Here is a 17,699-nt window from a genome sequence, read left to right as displayed (position 1 = left end):
ATTTAGCTTAATTTTACATGTAAGGACTGATCAACAGCTAACATAAGCTTCTGATGGCAAAGGAATTCACCCTGCACAACTGGTCTAAAAATAGCTCTAACTTTTCTTTGTCAGCACCTATTCACAAAGGATTTCATCAGTAGTACATCATTTACTTTGTCTTATAGGACAGATTTAATTCCTGCAAGTATTTATCTCATCATTTACTTTGTTTTACAGGACAGATTTAATTCCTGCAAGTATTTATCTCATACCATCTATAGAACTGCCTGCAGCAGGTCTACACAACTGTTTCCTTCATCCAACCAAGGATGTTATCATGAGGATTTTATTAGTTTCTAGGCACTCAGTGTACAGAAGTGTACAGTAAGTACAGGCTGATCTACTCTTTATTTCAAGTTTACTTAGTGATTTTCAGGAACTAATACATGAGGAAGTACCACATAGGCAATGCAAAAGGCTGTAGGGTTTGATGTGTCCATACTACCATGATAATCTAGTTCCTGTAAATTCAGACACTGAACATTGGAGAAAAAATAAACTTTGATGCCACCAACCACTGGAAGTTTAAGGGTTTGGTCAGCATCTTGTGCAATACATCAGAACTTTTATTTTGGTTCTTGCTGCTGTACATCAAAACAGGCAGCAAACCCTGCACCTAGTCTGATCTTCAACATTACTGATTTGACTCTGATACATCTAGATTAAACCCTGCAAGGAATTCTTCACAGCGAGACCTATTTAACAGCTCCATTAGCGATTCATTAATGTCTTTGTTACAAACAGACTCAAAGTTTCCATTCACACAAGCTTCGTTTTCCAGTTGAAAACTACCCATTAGATCCTGTATCCACTTGAGCTCCTCAGAAAGTTCTTGACTGAGAGATTCATACTGACTCTGCAGCTCTGTGTATTTCCCAGTTATGCCTGTAAGACTAGCACCCACAGTCTTGATATCATCTTGTAGATGTCTTTTCAGGGATTCAATTTTACGGAATTCATACTTCAGCTGAGACAGCTTGTGCCTCACACTTTCATTCTCCTCTTTGTACCAAGCTTCTTTCTCATTATAAATGGAAAGCAGAGCATCAATGTCCTCCTGCAAGGAATCGTGGGATGCAGCCAAAGCACTGAAACCCCGTTCTGTAAGTGAAATGTCTTCCACTACACGGGCAAAGCGCTCAAAGTTGATGTAGGTATTATTGGGAGGCATACTCGAATGGCACTTTATGGTGTACTCTCTCAGGCGTTTTGTCTTCAGCTGTGTGTTCTCAACCTTCTTGTTTTCCTGGACTTTGTTTTCTTCTTTCAGCTGGTGAGTCGTCAGACAGAGTAACCAGTGTTACTGAACATTTACAAGACAGCAGAGTACCTCAAAACAAATCTACACAAAAGGAGGCAGGCTGAACTTCCACGATGCTGGGACATGCTCTGCTCCTATAGCTTTTCCTTCATGCAATTGATTAAAAGAAAAAAAAAACAAAACCAACAACAACAACAACAAAAACAACCCAAAAGCAAAAGACAGCACCAAACACACTAAAACTATAATGTATGTGACAAGTGATGTATGTTCATTCCACTGTGATGTGTAAATAACAAGGCTGGAATTAATTTTCGTGTTAATTTTTAGCAGTTAACAGTCTCAAAGCTATTAACACATGTAAAAGGAAACCAAAGAATCCTGAAAACACTCCAGTCAATGGTTTGTGCAATGCAAAGCAAAACCTCCATTTCAAACATCCTCATCAGTCACACTGAGATTAGCTAAACCTACTTTCAATAAAAGATTTATCCACAAGGACAAGCAGTGTTTATGATGAAAACATACAGACAAATGTGAGCAAACCAGCACACTTGGTAAAGCAGGAATATCTTCCCCAAAAATTCTGTTTTCCACACTGGCTACAGGCAACTCTCAACTCAAGAAAGCACTAAATGCTATGTGCAATATATGTTCATGCAAACAGAGAAGGGTGGAAAAATGCAACGCTCTGTCTACTGTAGAACAGTATAACATGCCACAAACATCAAAGTTTCATCACCTCCTTTTTAAAAGTTATGAGAATAAAAGAAGCCATTTGCAAAAATGGAAGTATTTAGCCAGACTCAACCAATTCTTCCCAGCACATCTCTGAGACGCTCAGGGTCACTAAGTACTTAGAGGGCATTTTTCCATTCCACGTGCCAATACCAGTGAGAATATCATGTCTGTTTTGGTCATGATCTGCCTCTTAACGGAGTCTTACCGTTATCCATGGATGGCAGAGCGCTTCCTGAATTGTCAGCCTTTTCCTGAAAAACAACACAGCAAAGTCCCATAAATGTGAAGCCCCTGCTGCAGAAGTCCACTGACCTGTACTTCTCTCAGGTTTTACATGAAGCATTTATCAAGATAATGCCAGGACTAGCTCTCAGAATCAAGGGTTATGTTTCTCCATGAGGCATACTGCTGGAGTGTAGTTCAGTAACTGTCCTGTTTCAGTAAGGAGCTGTCCTCACTCTATATAATTTTAATTCTTACTTGATCAAAATCTACTTTCATCTCTGTATACTCTTCCATAAAACATAATAAAACATTACTTAGCTTTGTTCATCCTGCATGCTTAGAAAATACCTTCTTTCTACACACCTTTATATGCAGGTATACAACATGAACTATATCAAAACTATTCTCTGCAACATGGTATCAGACCACTGCAGGAGCTGCTGTTTCCTGCAAGTAGCATGTCTGAGAATAATCCTTCAAAGTTACTCAAACCTGATAGATCACAGTAGTTTGGTGAACAGCATATTAAAAGCACAGACAATCAAATGTAGGAACACAGCACTGCACAGGCACTGACTGTATATGGGGCAAATATCAGTATCACTCACTCATCCTTGCTTAAAAGGATGTTGCTAGACCTGTGTGAACATCCTGTCAAACCCTACCCACTCAAGTCTATCCTTAGGGTTTGACTGAACAGCTTGCCTCTTTGTAATACCTATTTTCTCCCCAGTGAAGCCATTAGCTAGAACTTCAATGGTCTGACATACCTCCAGGACAAACAGAATTTAAAAGAAAAAAAACCCCCAAAACTAAAACTAATCTGTGATTCTCATACCTTGAAATAAACATCTGCATATCTGTCATGCAAATCCTAGACCTTATCTGCAACAGATGCAGAGAGATGTAAGGAACAGTCTCACTGTGAGCACATAGGAAGATTTTTCTGCCCCTCCACCACTGGGAGTATATTTTTGGATCATGGAACCTCCTGCAAGTAGTTCATAATAGACTGAAATACTGGAGTGGCAGTTCACAGAATCACAGGGGTTGGAAGGAACTTGAAAAATCATCTAGTCCAACCCCCTTGCCAGAGGAGGATCACGTAGAGTAGGTCACGCAGGAACTTGTCCAGGCAGGTTTTGAATGTCTCCAGAGAAGGAGACTCCACCTCTCTGGGCAGCCCATTCCAGTGTTTTGTCACTCTCACAGTAAAAAAGTTTTTCCTGATGTCCACGTGGAACCTCCTATGCTCCAGCTTGCACTCACTACCCCTTGTCCTAGTTACCCTAAACTAGAGACTTTGCACATAATTTTCAACCCTTCACCTACACCCTGTGGAGCCAGCACGATTCAAGTGAGAATTCAGTCCCCAAAGTGAAATTTAATTCAAGAGATTCAGTTCCTTTTCACAGCGTATCTGGGTGCAGTGATTAACCAGAGGCACAGCAGCACCCTGCTGTCTTGCTCTTGAACAGCAATGCACATTGCAAGGAAAGCTTTGTGGATTATTCATCAGGCTATGTTACTCTTAGCAGGTTTATCTTAAAGACAAGTGAATCTTACTGCAGTTTTACTTACCGTGTATCTTTCACCAGGAGCTTCCGAATAAAATCTTTGGCCAGATCACTGGTATTGCTGAAAAATTCTTCATCAAATTCATAATTCACAGCTGTGATGTTGGCAAGTGTTTCTTGTTTAGTTTCTCCAAGGAAAGGCGATGCACCACTAAGCCTAGATAAGCCAGAAAGAAGACGTTTGCACCAATAAACAGCAGAAGTCCCCTAGTGAAGTTACAGTGACTATGCAATACACTGTCAGGACACTGGTGGATCTCATGTTGTAGCAGCCTAGCCATGTGGCAACAGGCCCAGCTTTGGCTTACATCTATGGTTATAACTCAGGCTCATCTCGACAACCTCTAGTGCAGCACTAATGTGTGCACCCAGGTAGAAATGCACAGATTCTCCTCTGCTAAATGTCTCATTGAAGCCATTGCTCATCAAACTAGAAAAAGCTTCAGCTGAAAAAAGCCTCTATCCTTGTAACTCACAAACATTACCATGCAGATGCTCCTGCCAGCTTCAAGCAGATGAAGTAGCATTTCTATAGGTTTAGTGTCTTTGGCTAGGAAAAGCCATGCTCATACTGCTTCTCTGTCTGCAAAGCTACTGATAAGTTCCCTTGAACAAGTGGGCTCAGCCAACAGACCTCTCTCAGCTGGAACCAGAAGACAATATGAGACTAGAAGTCAGGTGTGTGGCCTTGCCTAGAGGCCAGCTCTGCCAGAGGTAGGGTTATGTTGCTCATTAAAAGGAATCCACAAACAAAAGGACTTCAACAAACAAAAGGTTGCAGTAAAATCCAACTGCTTCTGAACAATGCAAAATTTCATTCTGCAATTCTACAAGGATATAATAGAGACATCATCATGATAAAATGACAGCCAGCAATCTTTCAGACAGAAAAATATTTCTTCGTGCTTTCTCTCTCTCTCACAGTACTGAAACTGAGTGACCAACTTCATCTTTGATGACTATTTACCTCTGCTCCATGAAACTGAAAAGTCAGAACAGATTCATTGCCCTGCATTTCCTCTTCCCCCCTCTTCCCTCCCCAGTCTACACAGATTTGCTGGCTTGGAAAAGTCTGGTTTACAGGAAATGTTATTTATAGTGAGGAAATTGATCTCATCTCTTTTTTAAAATCATCTGGGCTAATATAATGCTTATCCATTCTGTTTGGCTTTGATAGCATAGTTTCAGGATGCAGCAGGCTCAAAACAGGACTGAGGCAAACTCTTGGGATCTAAATTGATGGCTGCAATACTAAGCTGCTTGCTTATGTGTTCCTGATCACAGACCTTTCACCTTGTGTTTCCACTACCATGCTGACAGGGAATCTGGGGATAAGTAGAATGACAGATGAGACAACCTGGGCCATTCAGACCAGTTCCCAGCTACCAGCTAGCTTTATCCACAGAATAAACATTTCAGTGCATAAACTGTTTCCTCTCCCCCTACAGTCATACAGTGACACCAAAGCAGCTGATGCAGCACGACAGCATGAGTGAGGTTCTCCAGTTGTCTTTGATGCAATAAATTTCACTGCATAAGCCACTGTTAACCTCACTTAACAGGCTTTACATACTCCCACTGTGATGGTTTGGATGTTCCCCATCCCCCCCCACTTTAGAAATCACCCAGACTAGACTCAGCCATCTCTGGAAATATGAATGAAGCTTATATTTACAGCTAGCACAAAATACAAGCAGATATTTACAGTATATACAGTCATATACAGAAATATATATAAGGTAAAAAGGTAATACAGAAACACAACTCCCCTCCCAGAAACCTGAGTACCCAGGAGGGGCTCTCAACCGCCCCTTCACCTTCCCCCTACCCCTCTCAACCTTACCCCAGTCCCAAGGAAGAATAGAGGTTTGGCCAGGGGGGTTAGGAAGCAAAGTGGTTTAGTCCAAAATGGAGGGTGAGGTTAGAGAGTAAGATGCAGCTCAGCCAGCAGCCCAAGTGAGAGTGGTTATCTATGTTTTTATTTCTTGTTCCTATACATCTCAGCATCACCATTGTTTTCCTTTCACAGCCCCTAATCTAGTTCTTCTCACCAAAACATTCTAGCCTGCTTCCAACTAGCACACCCACTTAAGCTTCTGGTCCATTTCTGGTATCCAGACAGAAGGCTACAAGCAGGCACCTCACCACAGACCATGGGCACTGTTCCAAAACTAAAGCTTGGAAACCTGTCCTAGAGCCTTGGTTTCTTTTCCTTTTCTCAAAACTGTGCCATGAAGCAGTGAAGCCTGCACTGGAAGCTAAAGCCAACAGTGTTCCATTGATTTATTTTTGGGATCCAGTCTTGAAGTCTGTGAAATGTGAGGAGTCTTAAACTGTAACATGTCATGCAAACGACCTGTGCCATATCCTGACCTGGTGCCTGTGAACATCTAACAGCAAACCTCAGAAACAAAGGTTTTGCTCTTACAACTCCACTGGCTGTTGAATTGAGGACTTGTAGGCATTTTGAACTCTATACCTGATGATGACATCCATTTGATTGATCCCACATTTGCTGCTATCATTAAATACAACCTATTTATTCAGAACTCTGTGGAACAAAGGCTCTAATAGGCTTAAATCACAGAATTACAGAGCATTAAGGGTTGGAAAGGACCTTGAAAATCATCTAATCCAAACCCTGTCAGCAGGGCAGGATCACCTAGAGAAGGTCACACAGGAACATGTCCAGGTAGATTTTGAATATCTTCAGAGAGGGGGACTCCACAAGCTCTCTGGGCATCCTGTTCTGGCGTTTTGTCATCCTCACAGTAAAAAAGCTTTTCCTTCTATTCATATGGAACCATTTATGCTCCAGCTTGCAGCCACTGCCCCTTGTCCTGTCATTGGCTATCTCCAAGAAGAGCCTGGCTCCATCCTCCTGACGCTCACCCTTCACATCTTTATAAACCATGAATGAGCTTACCTATCAGTCTCCTCCTCTCCAGTCTAAAAAGTCCCAGCTCCTTCAGCCTTTCCTCATAGGGAGATGTTCCCCTCCACATCTTTGCAGCTCTGAGCTAGACTCTTCTAAACAGTTCCTTGTCCCTCTTGAACCAAGTGGCCCAGAACTGGACAGAATATTCCAGATGTAGCCTCATTAGGGCAGAGTAGAGGAGAACCTCTCTCACCCTACTAACCACTCCCTTTCCAATACACACCAGGGTACCATTGGCCTTCCTGGCCCCTAGGACACATTGCTGGCTCATGGTCATCGTTCTACCCACCCCACCAGGACCCCCAGGTCACTTTCCTCTGTGCTGCTCTCCAACAGGTCACTCCCCAACCTATACTGGTGCATGGCTTTCCTGAATATGAGACTCTTAAAAGCTTAGACATTTCTAGAACCTAGCCCATCATGCAAGCTGATGCCTCCCATGACAAAAAGCACACTTTTGTTCTGATTGTGTAGGGAGACTATTTTAAACTTTTATTACTATGGCAATTATTACTAGTTGACCAGCTATACCAGATCACCTGTTCTTTATCTTCATTGCTCTTCAAAATGCTTCCCATTTCTTACCCCTTAAATGGTCAGGTTAGCATCTGACCATTTGACAAAACCACTGCCCACCCCAGTGCATGCAGCTCCTTTCTTAAGTGACTACAGGCAAGAGCTGTTCCATACTCCTGTAAGAGAGCTTTAGGGGCACTTATACAGCAGTGAATCTCTTGTACTCACAGTATGTAGGTGATGACTCCTATGCTCCTAAAAAACAAAGGAGATTAATTGCAGAGGTTCCATGTGGCCTGTATTCTTAAAGCATACAATATGAAGAAGACAGTAGTAGCTGCTGTACAAGCAGCAGAGGCATCATGGCTTTAAATAATTGTTAATATCTCTCAGTGTGGTGTTTCTAGGAAAACACAAATTCTATATACAACTTCAAGCAATGTGGATATTTACAGGTTCTAGGTATTTTTGCTCTAACAGGTATTGACTACCAAAACCATCAGAAATACAAATAAATAGAAGCAAGGACGTTGTATGTGGGACAACCTCTTTTGCCTGCCTTTCTAGCAGATCAGATTCCTAGGCAGGTCTCTGCATGCAGTGCTCTTACAAATAAAGCTCTCACAAGCCCTGCAGGAACATGTTTTCTTTTAAAAGTGGTCCTCTACAGTGGACAGTGGCAAACAGTTAACTCAGTGACTTCCACCACTACATTTTCTTGGTTTAATTTTCCAGAAACTAAAAGCTTATCTTTTCATTAAAAAGAATGCATAAAAATGGGTTTACAGAACTAAGTTACTAACTGCACTTAAATTTTTGGCATGTTTTTCATTTGTTGCAGTGAGATGGATTCTGTTCAGAGGAAAAAGTGATAGTAGAGCAATCTGGGGAAAAGCAATAAAAGAAAAATTTAAAACCTACCACATATCTGCAGCTAATCCAAGAGGTTCATAGTTTACTATTTCTGGAGCTGTAAGAAATACATAGTCAAACACCAGCAACTGCTACCAGGCTTAATTGAGTAGCAAGTCAAGAATTACCAAGCAGGAGAAAAGGGGAAAGTAGGAAAAGGAAAGGTATGTGGTTATAGGATGCACTGTTTATAGTTTTATAGGTCTGGCAGGAAGTTCACAGGTGTTCAGAAGAGGTCAGGTAGAGTGACTTGGAGCATAATGCCACTCAAGAGTAAAGCAGATACTCTATAGTAATTACAGTGCAAATTATAACAAATAAACCTCTTCAGGATACAGTTACTCCTAAGAATCTGGGCTTTTGTGCCGTTTTTAACTGGTGCCATTAAAGTTAGATTTGAATGGCCTGTCAGAAACAGCCCTTGGGCAAGAGATTGAAATTACATGCCATAATATATTGCTGTCCATGTCCAACTCTATTATACTTATAAGAAATTTTCTTTGTTGAAAAAATCCCCATTTAAGACTGCAGACAAAAGACAAAGATGAGGTAATGAAGTGAAAAAGGTGTCTGTAACAGTTGTGTTTAACTGGAACATGAATCACAATTCTCTCCCTGACCACCAAACCTCCCCAAACAGAACCCCAAAACCTCTAATTGAAACTTGCAGAAAGGAGTAATATTAACCTAAAATTCAAGTGAGACAGATTAGAATTATGATCAGTGAGTAATAAAAACACAAGCAGGTAGAACAATGTAAGGAGAAGTGGGGGTTTTTCACCCCACAGGCGTACAGCATGAGGCAGTTTTATCTAGCAAGTAATGATGGAGATACCCCAAGTAATTGTGTACCTGTGCACTACAACACAGATAAACTATTGGCCCCAGACAAGTGAAAAGTTATGATTAGGATTTGTAGGGCTTCACAACCTCAATCCTGAATTTACATCTCTAAATATTTTTCTGGCAGCAACCTACTCATGGGACTAGCAATTCTTGTTTATAGAAAACACCTTTCACCTATTCCAAAAAGAGAAAGTAAATCCCTATATTTAGGTCACCCTGCTAGGCATTAGATTGAAACTATCTCTGCCCCTCACTTTTTAACTTGGAAAAGATGTCTCAACTTCCTCCTGGAGTTTGCAATACAAGGCAAAGGAATAGGTCACTCACCCACAAATTCTGGAGTGCCAAAAATGTTTTTAAATTCAACTCCGTCTTCTATCTTGTGAGCCAAGCCAAAGTCAATGAGTTTGATGTGTGGAATAGGAATATTCTTGTCTAGAAGCATAATGTTTTCAGGCTAAAACCAACAAAAAATAGATGTTTGTTAATACAATATTAATATCTTGAGAAAGTAACAGGGTCCTCCAGTGCTTTTTGTTACTTCACATACACAAGAGTGCAGAAAAAGAAACACATACCTGTGCCTAACCTTTTCCAATTCATTCTTTTGATAAAGGAATGACAACTCTGAAATTTGACTTCAAGTGGACCACAACTTCAAACAAGCAAAGCACTTTTAAGAATGACACTTTCATTCCTTTAATTTGATCTCACACAAAATCAGCCTTTTTCTACCTGTTGGCAGTCCTAAGCCTATTTTCTTAATGATGGCTTATTACCAGAATGAGAAGATGACATCCTTGTTTTCACAGTGAGACAGAAGTTTTCCACACAGTTGCATGCACTTCCCTTCTCTGACAAGATACACCACTAGATTATCAACCCTGAGGTATTGTGATACACACAACATGGAAGTTTGGTTTATCTTGTGCCATCTTCAAAAAGAAAATATATCCCTGGCCCACAGTGGTGTGCGAAAGCTCACTCTAACACCACAGATTTGTCTCCATTACAACAACTGGTGCACACCTAAGAGCAGTTAGCATGTAGTCGGAGCAGTGCAGATGCATGGTACAAGGGCAGGCTGCCACTGTTTGATCCTGAGAGAGCTGCACCACTGAGTATTTGACTGACAGCATTTTGTCTGTTCTTGGGATTTACTTGGACAGTGTCTCTACTTCTGTCCAGCTGTCCCTGTATGTTATGGTAACCCACGGGATGATCATTCAGCACTGGTGAAACCACACCATGAATCCTGGGTTCAGTTTTGGGCCTCTCACTACAAGAAAGATGCTGAGGTGCTGGAGTGGGTGCAGAGAAGTCTTACGAGGAGAGCCTGAGTGAACTGGGGCTGTTTAGTGTGGAGAAGAGGAGGCTGAGAGGATCTTATTGCTCTCTACAGTTCCCTGAAAGGAGGTTGCAATGAGGTGGGGGTCAGTCTATTTTCTAGCATCATGCGACAGGACAAGAAGAAATGGCCTCAAGTTGCACTGGGGGAGGTTTAGATTGGATATTAGGGAAAAATACTGTACTGAGACGAGTGGTCAGACACTGGAACAGGCTACTCAGAGAAGTGGTAGAGTCACCATCCCTGGAGGTGTCCAAAAACCCTGTAGACACGGCACTCTGGAATATGGTTTAGTGGGCATGATAGTTGTGGGTTGAGGGTTGGGCTTGATAATACAAGTCTCTTCCAACTTTACTGATTCCAAGACAGGAAAGATCTAGGATTTACTGTCTGAACACAGTTCAGAAATTGGGAAGAGCTGGGATCAGAGGTCCTAGCTTGTATATGCTAGCAAGCTATTAAAAGAACATATAGCCCTGCTCACAGTACTGTAGGGAACAGCTGAAGCTAGAACTGTGAAATTAAAGCCAACTTTTTCAACCACAGACTTTTGATTTTCCCAACAAATCGTAAGTGGTATTTCATCATCTTCTTTTTTTAGCTATATTTCTCAGCCTTATTTACTCCCTATAATGGCCCTGTTTCACAGGTTTCAGAATAAACTATGGAGTCAATTTATCTCCCATGAAGAGCTTTACTGCATTAATTTGTCATAACTTAATTATAAGCTCAAGAGCAACAGTGAGACAGTTTGACTCTCTGCTGGCAGCTGCCTAGCCTTTTCAGAGCAGATCCTAATGTGGAAGCAGCTCTTCCACATTCTCTCAGTCAGAGCTGCCCTGGGAAAGAGAGCATGTGAAAAAATTATTGTCATAGTCATTGGACCAAGAATATTTTAGCTTCAGGCTAGCAAGTCTTGTTTTTCTTCCACAGATCTAGGTCATGTGTGTTCACACAAGATACATGATGTAAGCTTCTTCAGACAGAACAGAATGAAAAGGCAAAAAGTCGCAGTCTCCATCTCTTGGACTGCTTTATTCCTTGGGAGTATAAATCACTCTAGCTCCACTGCAGTCAATGCAGCCCTGTCAAGTGACAAGATAATTACGAATTGTCCTTTACTTAATCAGATCAGTGCTTAAAAATACATGCCTCATTTAAAACTAGCAAAACTCCAAACCCAGTCCTTTCAGACCCCAGAGAGTTATTCTGTGAATGTGTCAAGCCACTTGATATTAACTATCAGTGGAATGATTCTTTACTTACCTTTTCTGATTTTCTATCTTGAATTTATTGTATTATCTTTATTGATCATCTGATTTGACAGTGTTAAATATCAAAAGTAGTCAGTGTAGAATTTGAACCTGTATTCTCACAGGTGCACTTGGAGATTTCATGGCACTAGATATTGTATTTTTTTCTAATACAGTGAAGATTTTCAATCTTTGGCTTCTGGATTCACATAATAGGAATTTTAAAATCAAGTGCACACTCTTTAATTTCACACATCTCCTATGCTTTTTCACATGCATCCTGTGATGACTTGGATGGTAGTTTGCCAACTAGTTTCTTAGGTTAGATGTGACTTCCAACATTTTCAACAACTACATATATGCCATTAACACTGATTCAAAGTCAAGCAGTGAAGACAGAGATGGTTTCAGGCACACATTTAGCACATGGAACCAATGCACATATCCTGTGAATCTGAGAGGAGTGCATCTACAGCACACTTTTAACTACTTATTAGCAATAAAATAACCTGCATTTAAAATTAGGACCAGGAACATGTAATCCAGGATTTTATTTTTTCTTCTTTTAAAAACAGTTCCCTCCTCTGTTTTATTCTACTGTCTCATGGGGATAAGTGCATCCTGGGTGTATTTCTGGAAGCAGCAATGTTTGAGGCAGGCAGTTCTGTAGGTGTGAGTCTGCTAATGAGAAAGCACTTTATCCTAGTCTCAAGAGTTTCATATCTAAGGAAAGCAGAATTGCAGGCTTTAGAGAATCATATTCATCCAGGCAGGCTACAATCAAAAGTCAAGAGAAAGTCTCTTCTGTATTGTCTCAGCCAGTTGTACCGATACGTAAGTCAAGGACCAAAACGACAGATGGCACCTGACATTGTGGGAGGAGAGCTCTTTCAAGAGGCTACACAGCCAAGAAAGCACAAAGTCTTTCTGTCAGACAAAATGCACTGGAGAACACTCACACTCCTCAGAGGACAGTGGGGATTGGTAGCAACAACAGTTGTTTGTAGCTGGATCCAGCCTTCCCCTTCCATAAAATGCATTTTTTCCTGTACATCACTCTAATTTTTTTCCTTTCCATTTTTTTAAACAGCATGCTTTGGATGATACCCCAACTGGAAATAGCTGAAGGATGAAGACATTTTTTTTTTCAGTCAATAAATACAGAAGCCTATCCAAAAGTTAGCACAGGCCTGATAAAGGAGATTGTCTCCCTTGGAGTACTTAGCTGTGAAGCATTTAAAATGGTCTTACCTGTTATTTTAGGCATTTTATCAAATACAGATATCTAACAAATTGTAGAAGGTTGCAGCCTGTCATTAAAAAACAACAATATGTCTAAATCATCATCTTTACCTTTAAATCAAAGTGAGCAATCTTCTTAGAGTGAAGGTAATTCACACCATCCAAAATCTGCTTAATGAATCTGGTTGCTTCCTCTTCACTCAAGGACTCCTTCTGTGCAAGGAAATCAAAAAGTTCTCCTCCAGAAACCCTACAATATGCACCAAAAAATGTCCTGTCATATTCTAAGACATAAAATCAATGTAAGCACCGAAAATCCAATTAGCAAAAAACCTCCACACAATGAGCACGAGGGCAGCCTTGCAGACAATCTGGAGTTCTGATTTCTCTCCTAGCATGTGCCTTTTTGCTCCAGCTCTCCCCTTGTAAATTTATCACCCTAATTCATCGATGCTGCAAGGTTTGATTTATCAAGGATTACAAAGGACAAAAAAACTGTACGTTGTTTGATGACTTCACAGACATGTGCATATTCCAATAGGCAAACTCTGATGTTAACCATTTCAATGGCTATTATTCAACACTTTCATTTTGCACGAGACAGAGAAAGTAGACCAAGTTCTAACAGTCAGCAACTGTTAAAGAATTACTGCTCTTTTCCACTGCCATCAGAAACACACAGCCATAAGATCTACCAAAATAATCCTTTTTTTTTTCAGAACAGCTATCACACTGTTCTAATTCAGATTCTTTCTTGATGTAACTGACAGGGAAGCATTTATTTTGTGCTGCATTTTTGAGAGCAGATTGGAAGGTACCTAGTTTTTCCCAAATCAAGGAAGCAGTCACTGTGTGTTTTCAAACCAAAATTGCAATGCTTTCCATGCATATTTAGTACATTAGACTTTGATATTCATGTTTATGTCTTGTACTGAGAAGTCCAGTGCTTCTTTCCCTATATATTATGAAACAAGATGACTTAGGTATTGATTTGGACACAGTTTGCAGTTGGCATTCCTTACTGTTCTTGCATTTACTGTTTCCAGTTGACCCTGTCATTGACATCACTATATTTTTTTTCCTTCAAATATACTGTTGGGGTGACCCACACCAACAGAGCTGCTGCTCTTGAGCTCAGGCGTACCACCTGCCTATGCTCACCACTTACAATTGCAAGCACAAGACCTGAGAGATCAAGAGTGATTTCTGAAAACAAGGTTTTGGCTCTGATGTCTGATGAAATACTTGTCAAAGAATAGGCAGGTTCAAATGCTTTGACTTAACAAAGTGCTGTGACTCCTGAGCAAGTTAGATCACACTCTGAACTGGTGAGATCTTTCATGCAGTCATCCCTCTGACCCCAGGCTCCTACACATCACTGGCAGTGACAAGATGGTGATTCCTGTTCTGCCCCTTTCAGAACAACTTTCCAAACAACTACAAAAAAATGCAAGGAGAAGTCAGCTGTGAACATGTCAAAAGCCACAAAGACGTTTGGCTTATTTCTGAGCTTCTACTGTTGCTGTGGGTGCCAGCATACCTTGCTGTTCCCATGGCAGAAGCTTACACAGGGCCCATTGACTCAAGCTTTGATTACTGGGTATTTTTTCCACAGTTCCCACATAGTTAAAAACTTTCTAAGGAATGTGACACAAGACACTATCCCTGGGCAGAAGTCACTTCATGCTTTGTTACGAATAAATAACAAAAAAACCCCAAATATAAGCTTGCACGTGTATGTTGCAACTGGTATCTCTGGCTGCCTCCTCCTCCTTCCCATTAATCTCAGCTACTCAGTCTGTGAGACACTTATTTCATCTCTCATTTTCTTTGTAGGTGACACATACCAATGATCTCAGCACAGCCATCAGCCTTGCTGGACAGGTTCTGTTGTACCCTTTGAGTATCATAGTGCTTCATATATGCAGAAAAATAGTTTCATTTACTCATTACCTAACAACTGTGGTAAGCACAAAACCTGAGGCTGTGTCTTTGCTTACAGCTTTACTTCAGTAAGGTGAATTGACAGATAAAGGACATATCATCTTCCACACAGCTCCTCTAAGACTCAGCTTTTTAAACTAGGTGATATTTGGAGAGAGACTGCTTACCCTGTAGTGATAGGACAAGGGTCAATGGTTTCAAACTTGAGAAGAGTAGATTTAGATTGGATGACAAGAACAAGTTCTTTACCATGAAGGTAGTGGAACACTGGAACAGGTTGCCCAGGAAGTTAGTTGAAGCCCCATCCCTGGAGATATTCAAGATGAGCCTCGACAAGACTCTGGGCAGCCTGATCCAGTTGAGGATGCCCCTGCTTACTGCAGAGCAGGTTGGACTAAACAAACTTTGGAGGTCCCTTCCAACCTAAACCATTCTATGATTCTATATCAATTCCACCAAAGAGCAGGACACCATCCACAAAAGCTTGAACTGATGTCTATACTCCTTCACTGTATCACAAATTTTGTCTCTTTAGGCCAAAACCATACATTCTGACCAGCAAATCTCCATTCAACAGAGGACCTGCTTCCATTCCATGGTCTCATGAATTCTATCTTCTGTTTTATGCAACAGCTATCATGTTTTCCCTGGTTCTCAGTGAAGATAAGAAAGACCAAATCACACAAAGACACAGATATCAATTTGCACATGTATTAAAATAATTTATATCCCTTTCAACTCCTTAAGGTAAAGCAGCTGCACCCACTATGAACTCTACAGAAGGAGATGTTTTGGATGTAATCCTTTAACAATGTCTGTGCTCCTCAAGTCACTTCTATTACAGTCCTGATCCTGACCATGAAACACCTGCAAGTGGCAAGTTTCCTCCAAATTCTTTACCCCAGTGTATGTTTGGGTATAAGACCAGTCACTTGATGTCTCCACTTTTTCATGCCATGAAAATGTGAAATCATTTTATCATGGCAGATTTCTTTTACTCAGTAATTCACATTAGGCAATTGCAAAGTTGTCTTGAAATGATTCTGAAACTAACACATTAACAGTAATATTATGAAATCTGAGGACATTCAAAGGTTCTAAAGCACTCAAGTGCTGTAGTGAGTGGTCTTCCTGTGACGTCTCAGTCTCTACAGAATGGCTGGGAGGGTCACTTGTCAGCAGGACCTAAATGGTAGGGGTTTTTCTCATCGCATGGTGGCACAAGAGAAGGGTAAGCAGCTTTTCTCCACTCTCACCCTGCATCCTCAATTGTAAAAGTCTCTGGATTAACAGAGCTCTTTGCTTGTCCTCCTCCCTTCTTTCCCCCTAGTTTCCTTTAAATGAGGAAAATAGAAAAAGGTTGAGAAAGGCTGCAAATTTTGCAAAGGGCTTCATGGCTTCACATGCATTGCAACAGCTGAAAGCAGAAAGAAAACCAAAATGAGCATTCAGTGGCCATTTGCGCTTCCTCCAAGGTTCACATCAGGGCAGCATTAGGCAGACATGAGGTAATCTCTCCAGTAGTAAACTGTTTTCAAGTTGACAACGCTCCCTGGCTCACTAACAATGGCCTCACCTGACATTAAATTGCATCTGTATCCCCAGAGCACATGGATGAACTGGGGGGCTTGTTTAGCAGGAAATTAAGTCAATTTTCCTGCCAAGATTTGTGAGGCATGAGAACGCAATAGCACCATTTGAACAGCACCTCTAGATTCTGGCAGCATCTGCAGCCATTTCTGGTTTCTATTTACCTCAAGCTACCCTGGAGGACAGGAAGTCCCCTTACTCACAGCTCAAGGATGAGGACCACATCAGTCTTGTTCTCATAGATGTCATGCAACTTGATGATGTTGGCATGTAGGATCTGCTGCAGAATAGTAACCTCCCGTTCAATTTCCTCCCGTCTCACTCCACGCCGGCTCGCTCGGCTCTGACGTTTTTTAATGAACTTAGCAGCATACTCCATACCAGTGCTTTTCTCACGACATTTCTTCACTATAGCAAACTGGCCACTGCAAAGACAGGAAGATAACACAAGTTCCCTTAAGCCTTTCATATAACCACAGCTTTCCAAATAAGCTTTTAACATACACAGCTTGATCTTGCAACCCTTAAGCGCCACTGCTCACCATCCACACACTTGAGTACAGCAGTGAGGGCCATCAGAGTTCTGCAGTTGAAGTCACCAGAGCATAACAAGTTGTCTCCTGATGTGTCTGAAATTAAGCAAGATCAAGCAGCGTTCAACACGGAAGGATAGCTGCTACCATCTCCACAAAAGAGCAGTTCATGTTTAAATGAATACCATCCACCTCAAAAGGTTCACATGACCTTTCCTTCGCTAGGTAATGGCTCAAGGCATTCAAGTCTGTAACAAACCACTGGATGTTCTGAAAGGACATGAATGCATTAAAGTATTTGCCTTTAGAAGAACCTGCCAGAAGAGAATTCGAAGGATTGATAACCTTTAGGAAATGTACTGGCTTCCAGTAATTAAATTGCACTTCACTTTCTTCCTCATGCTCTTAAAAGGCATTGGTTGAATTTAGGAAATGCACTATGGTCACAGTTGATGTTTCACCCTTCTCAACTGTCTTCTGGAAAAATAACCATCATCAAGCTGAGAGTTGTTTTATCAAAATTAAGAAAGAAAAGTGGTCTGCAGCAAAAGCAGGATTTGAGTAATACAAATTGTATGTAAAGCAAGCACTGGGAATGAAACACTGACTACTCAGGGAATCCTTTTGCTCATCTCTTTTGGAAGGGACATTGACACCTGTTGTACCTTAGAAATGCTTAATCATATTAACATCATCACAGACATACAAACAAGTAAATTAAATCATAGAAT

The 17,699-nt window shown here is 41.0% G+C and overlaps 1 protein-coding gene across 3 annotated transcripts in view; it reads right to left on the bottom strand.

Moving 5' to 3' along the window:
- DAPK2 (death associated protein kinase 2) overlaps nucleotides 1-17,699 on the bottom strand; it is a 49,177-nt gene that overhangs the window by 6,857 nt on the left and 24,621 nt on the right. For 2 of the 3 annotated variants that reach the window (XM_064157377.1, XM_064157376.1), the window contains exons 3-9: nucleotides 16,639-16,860; nucleotides 13,013-13,151; nucleotides 9,386-9,515; nucleotides 8,222-8,270; nucleotides 7,529-7,555; nucleotides 3,851-4,003; nucleotides 2,250-2,295 (exon numbers count right to left, since the gene is read on the bottom strand). In XM_064157377.1, coding sequence (XP_064013447.1) covers nucleotides 2,250-2,295; nucleotides 3,851-4,003; nucleotides 7,529-7,555; nucleotides 8,222-8,270; nucleotides 9,386-9,515; nucleotides 13,013-13,151; nucleotides 16,639-16,860 — 766 coding nt within the window. Of the gene's footprint in view, nucleotides 1-312; nucleotides 1,313-2,249; nucleotides 2,296-3,850; nucleotides 4,004-7,528; nucleotides 7,556-8,221; nucleotides 8,271-9,385; nucleotides 9,516-13,012; nucleotides 13,152-16,638; nucleotides 16,861-17,699 lie in introns of those variants that run through there. The other variant, XM_064157375.1, reaches the window with a different exon arrangement.

Source organism: Pogoniulus pusillus, chromosome 17 (genome assembly GCF_015220805.1).
Source record: "Pogoniulus pusillus isolate bPogPus1 chromosome 17, bPogPus1.pri, whole genome shotgun sequence".
Classification (NCBI taxonomy): Eukaryota; Metazoa; Chordata; class Aves; order Piciformes; family Lybiidae; genus Pogoniulus; species Pogoniulus pusillus.
This window is presented reverse-complemented; position numbering and strand designations above follow the sequence as displayed.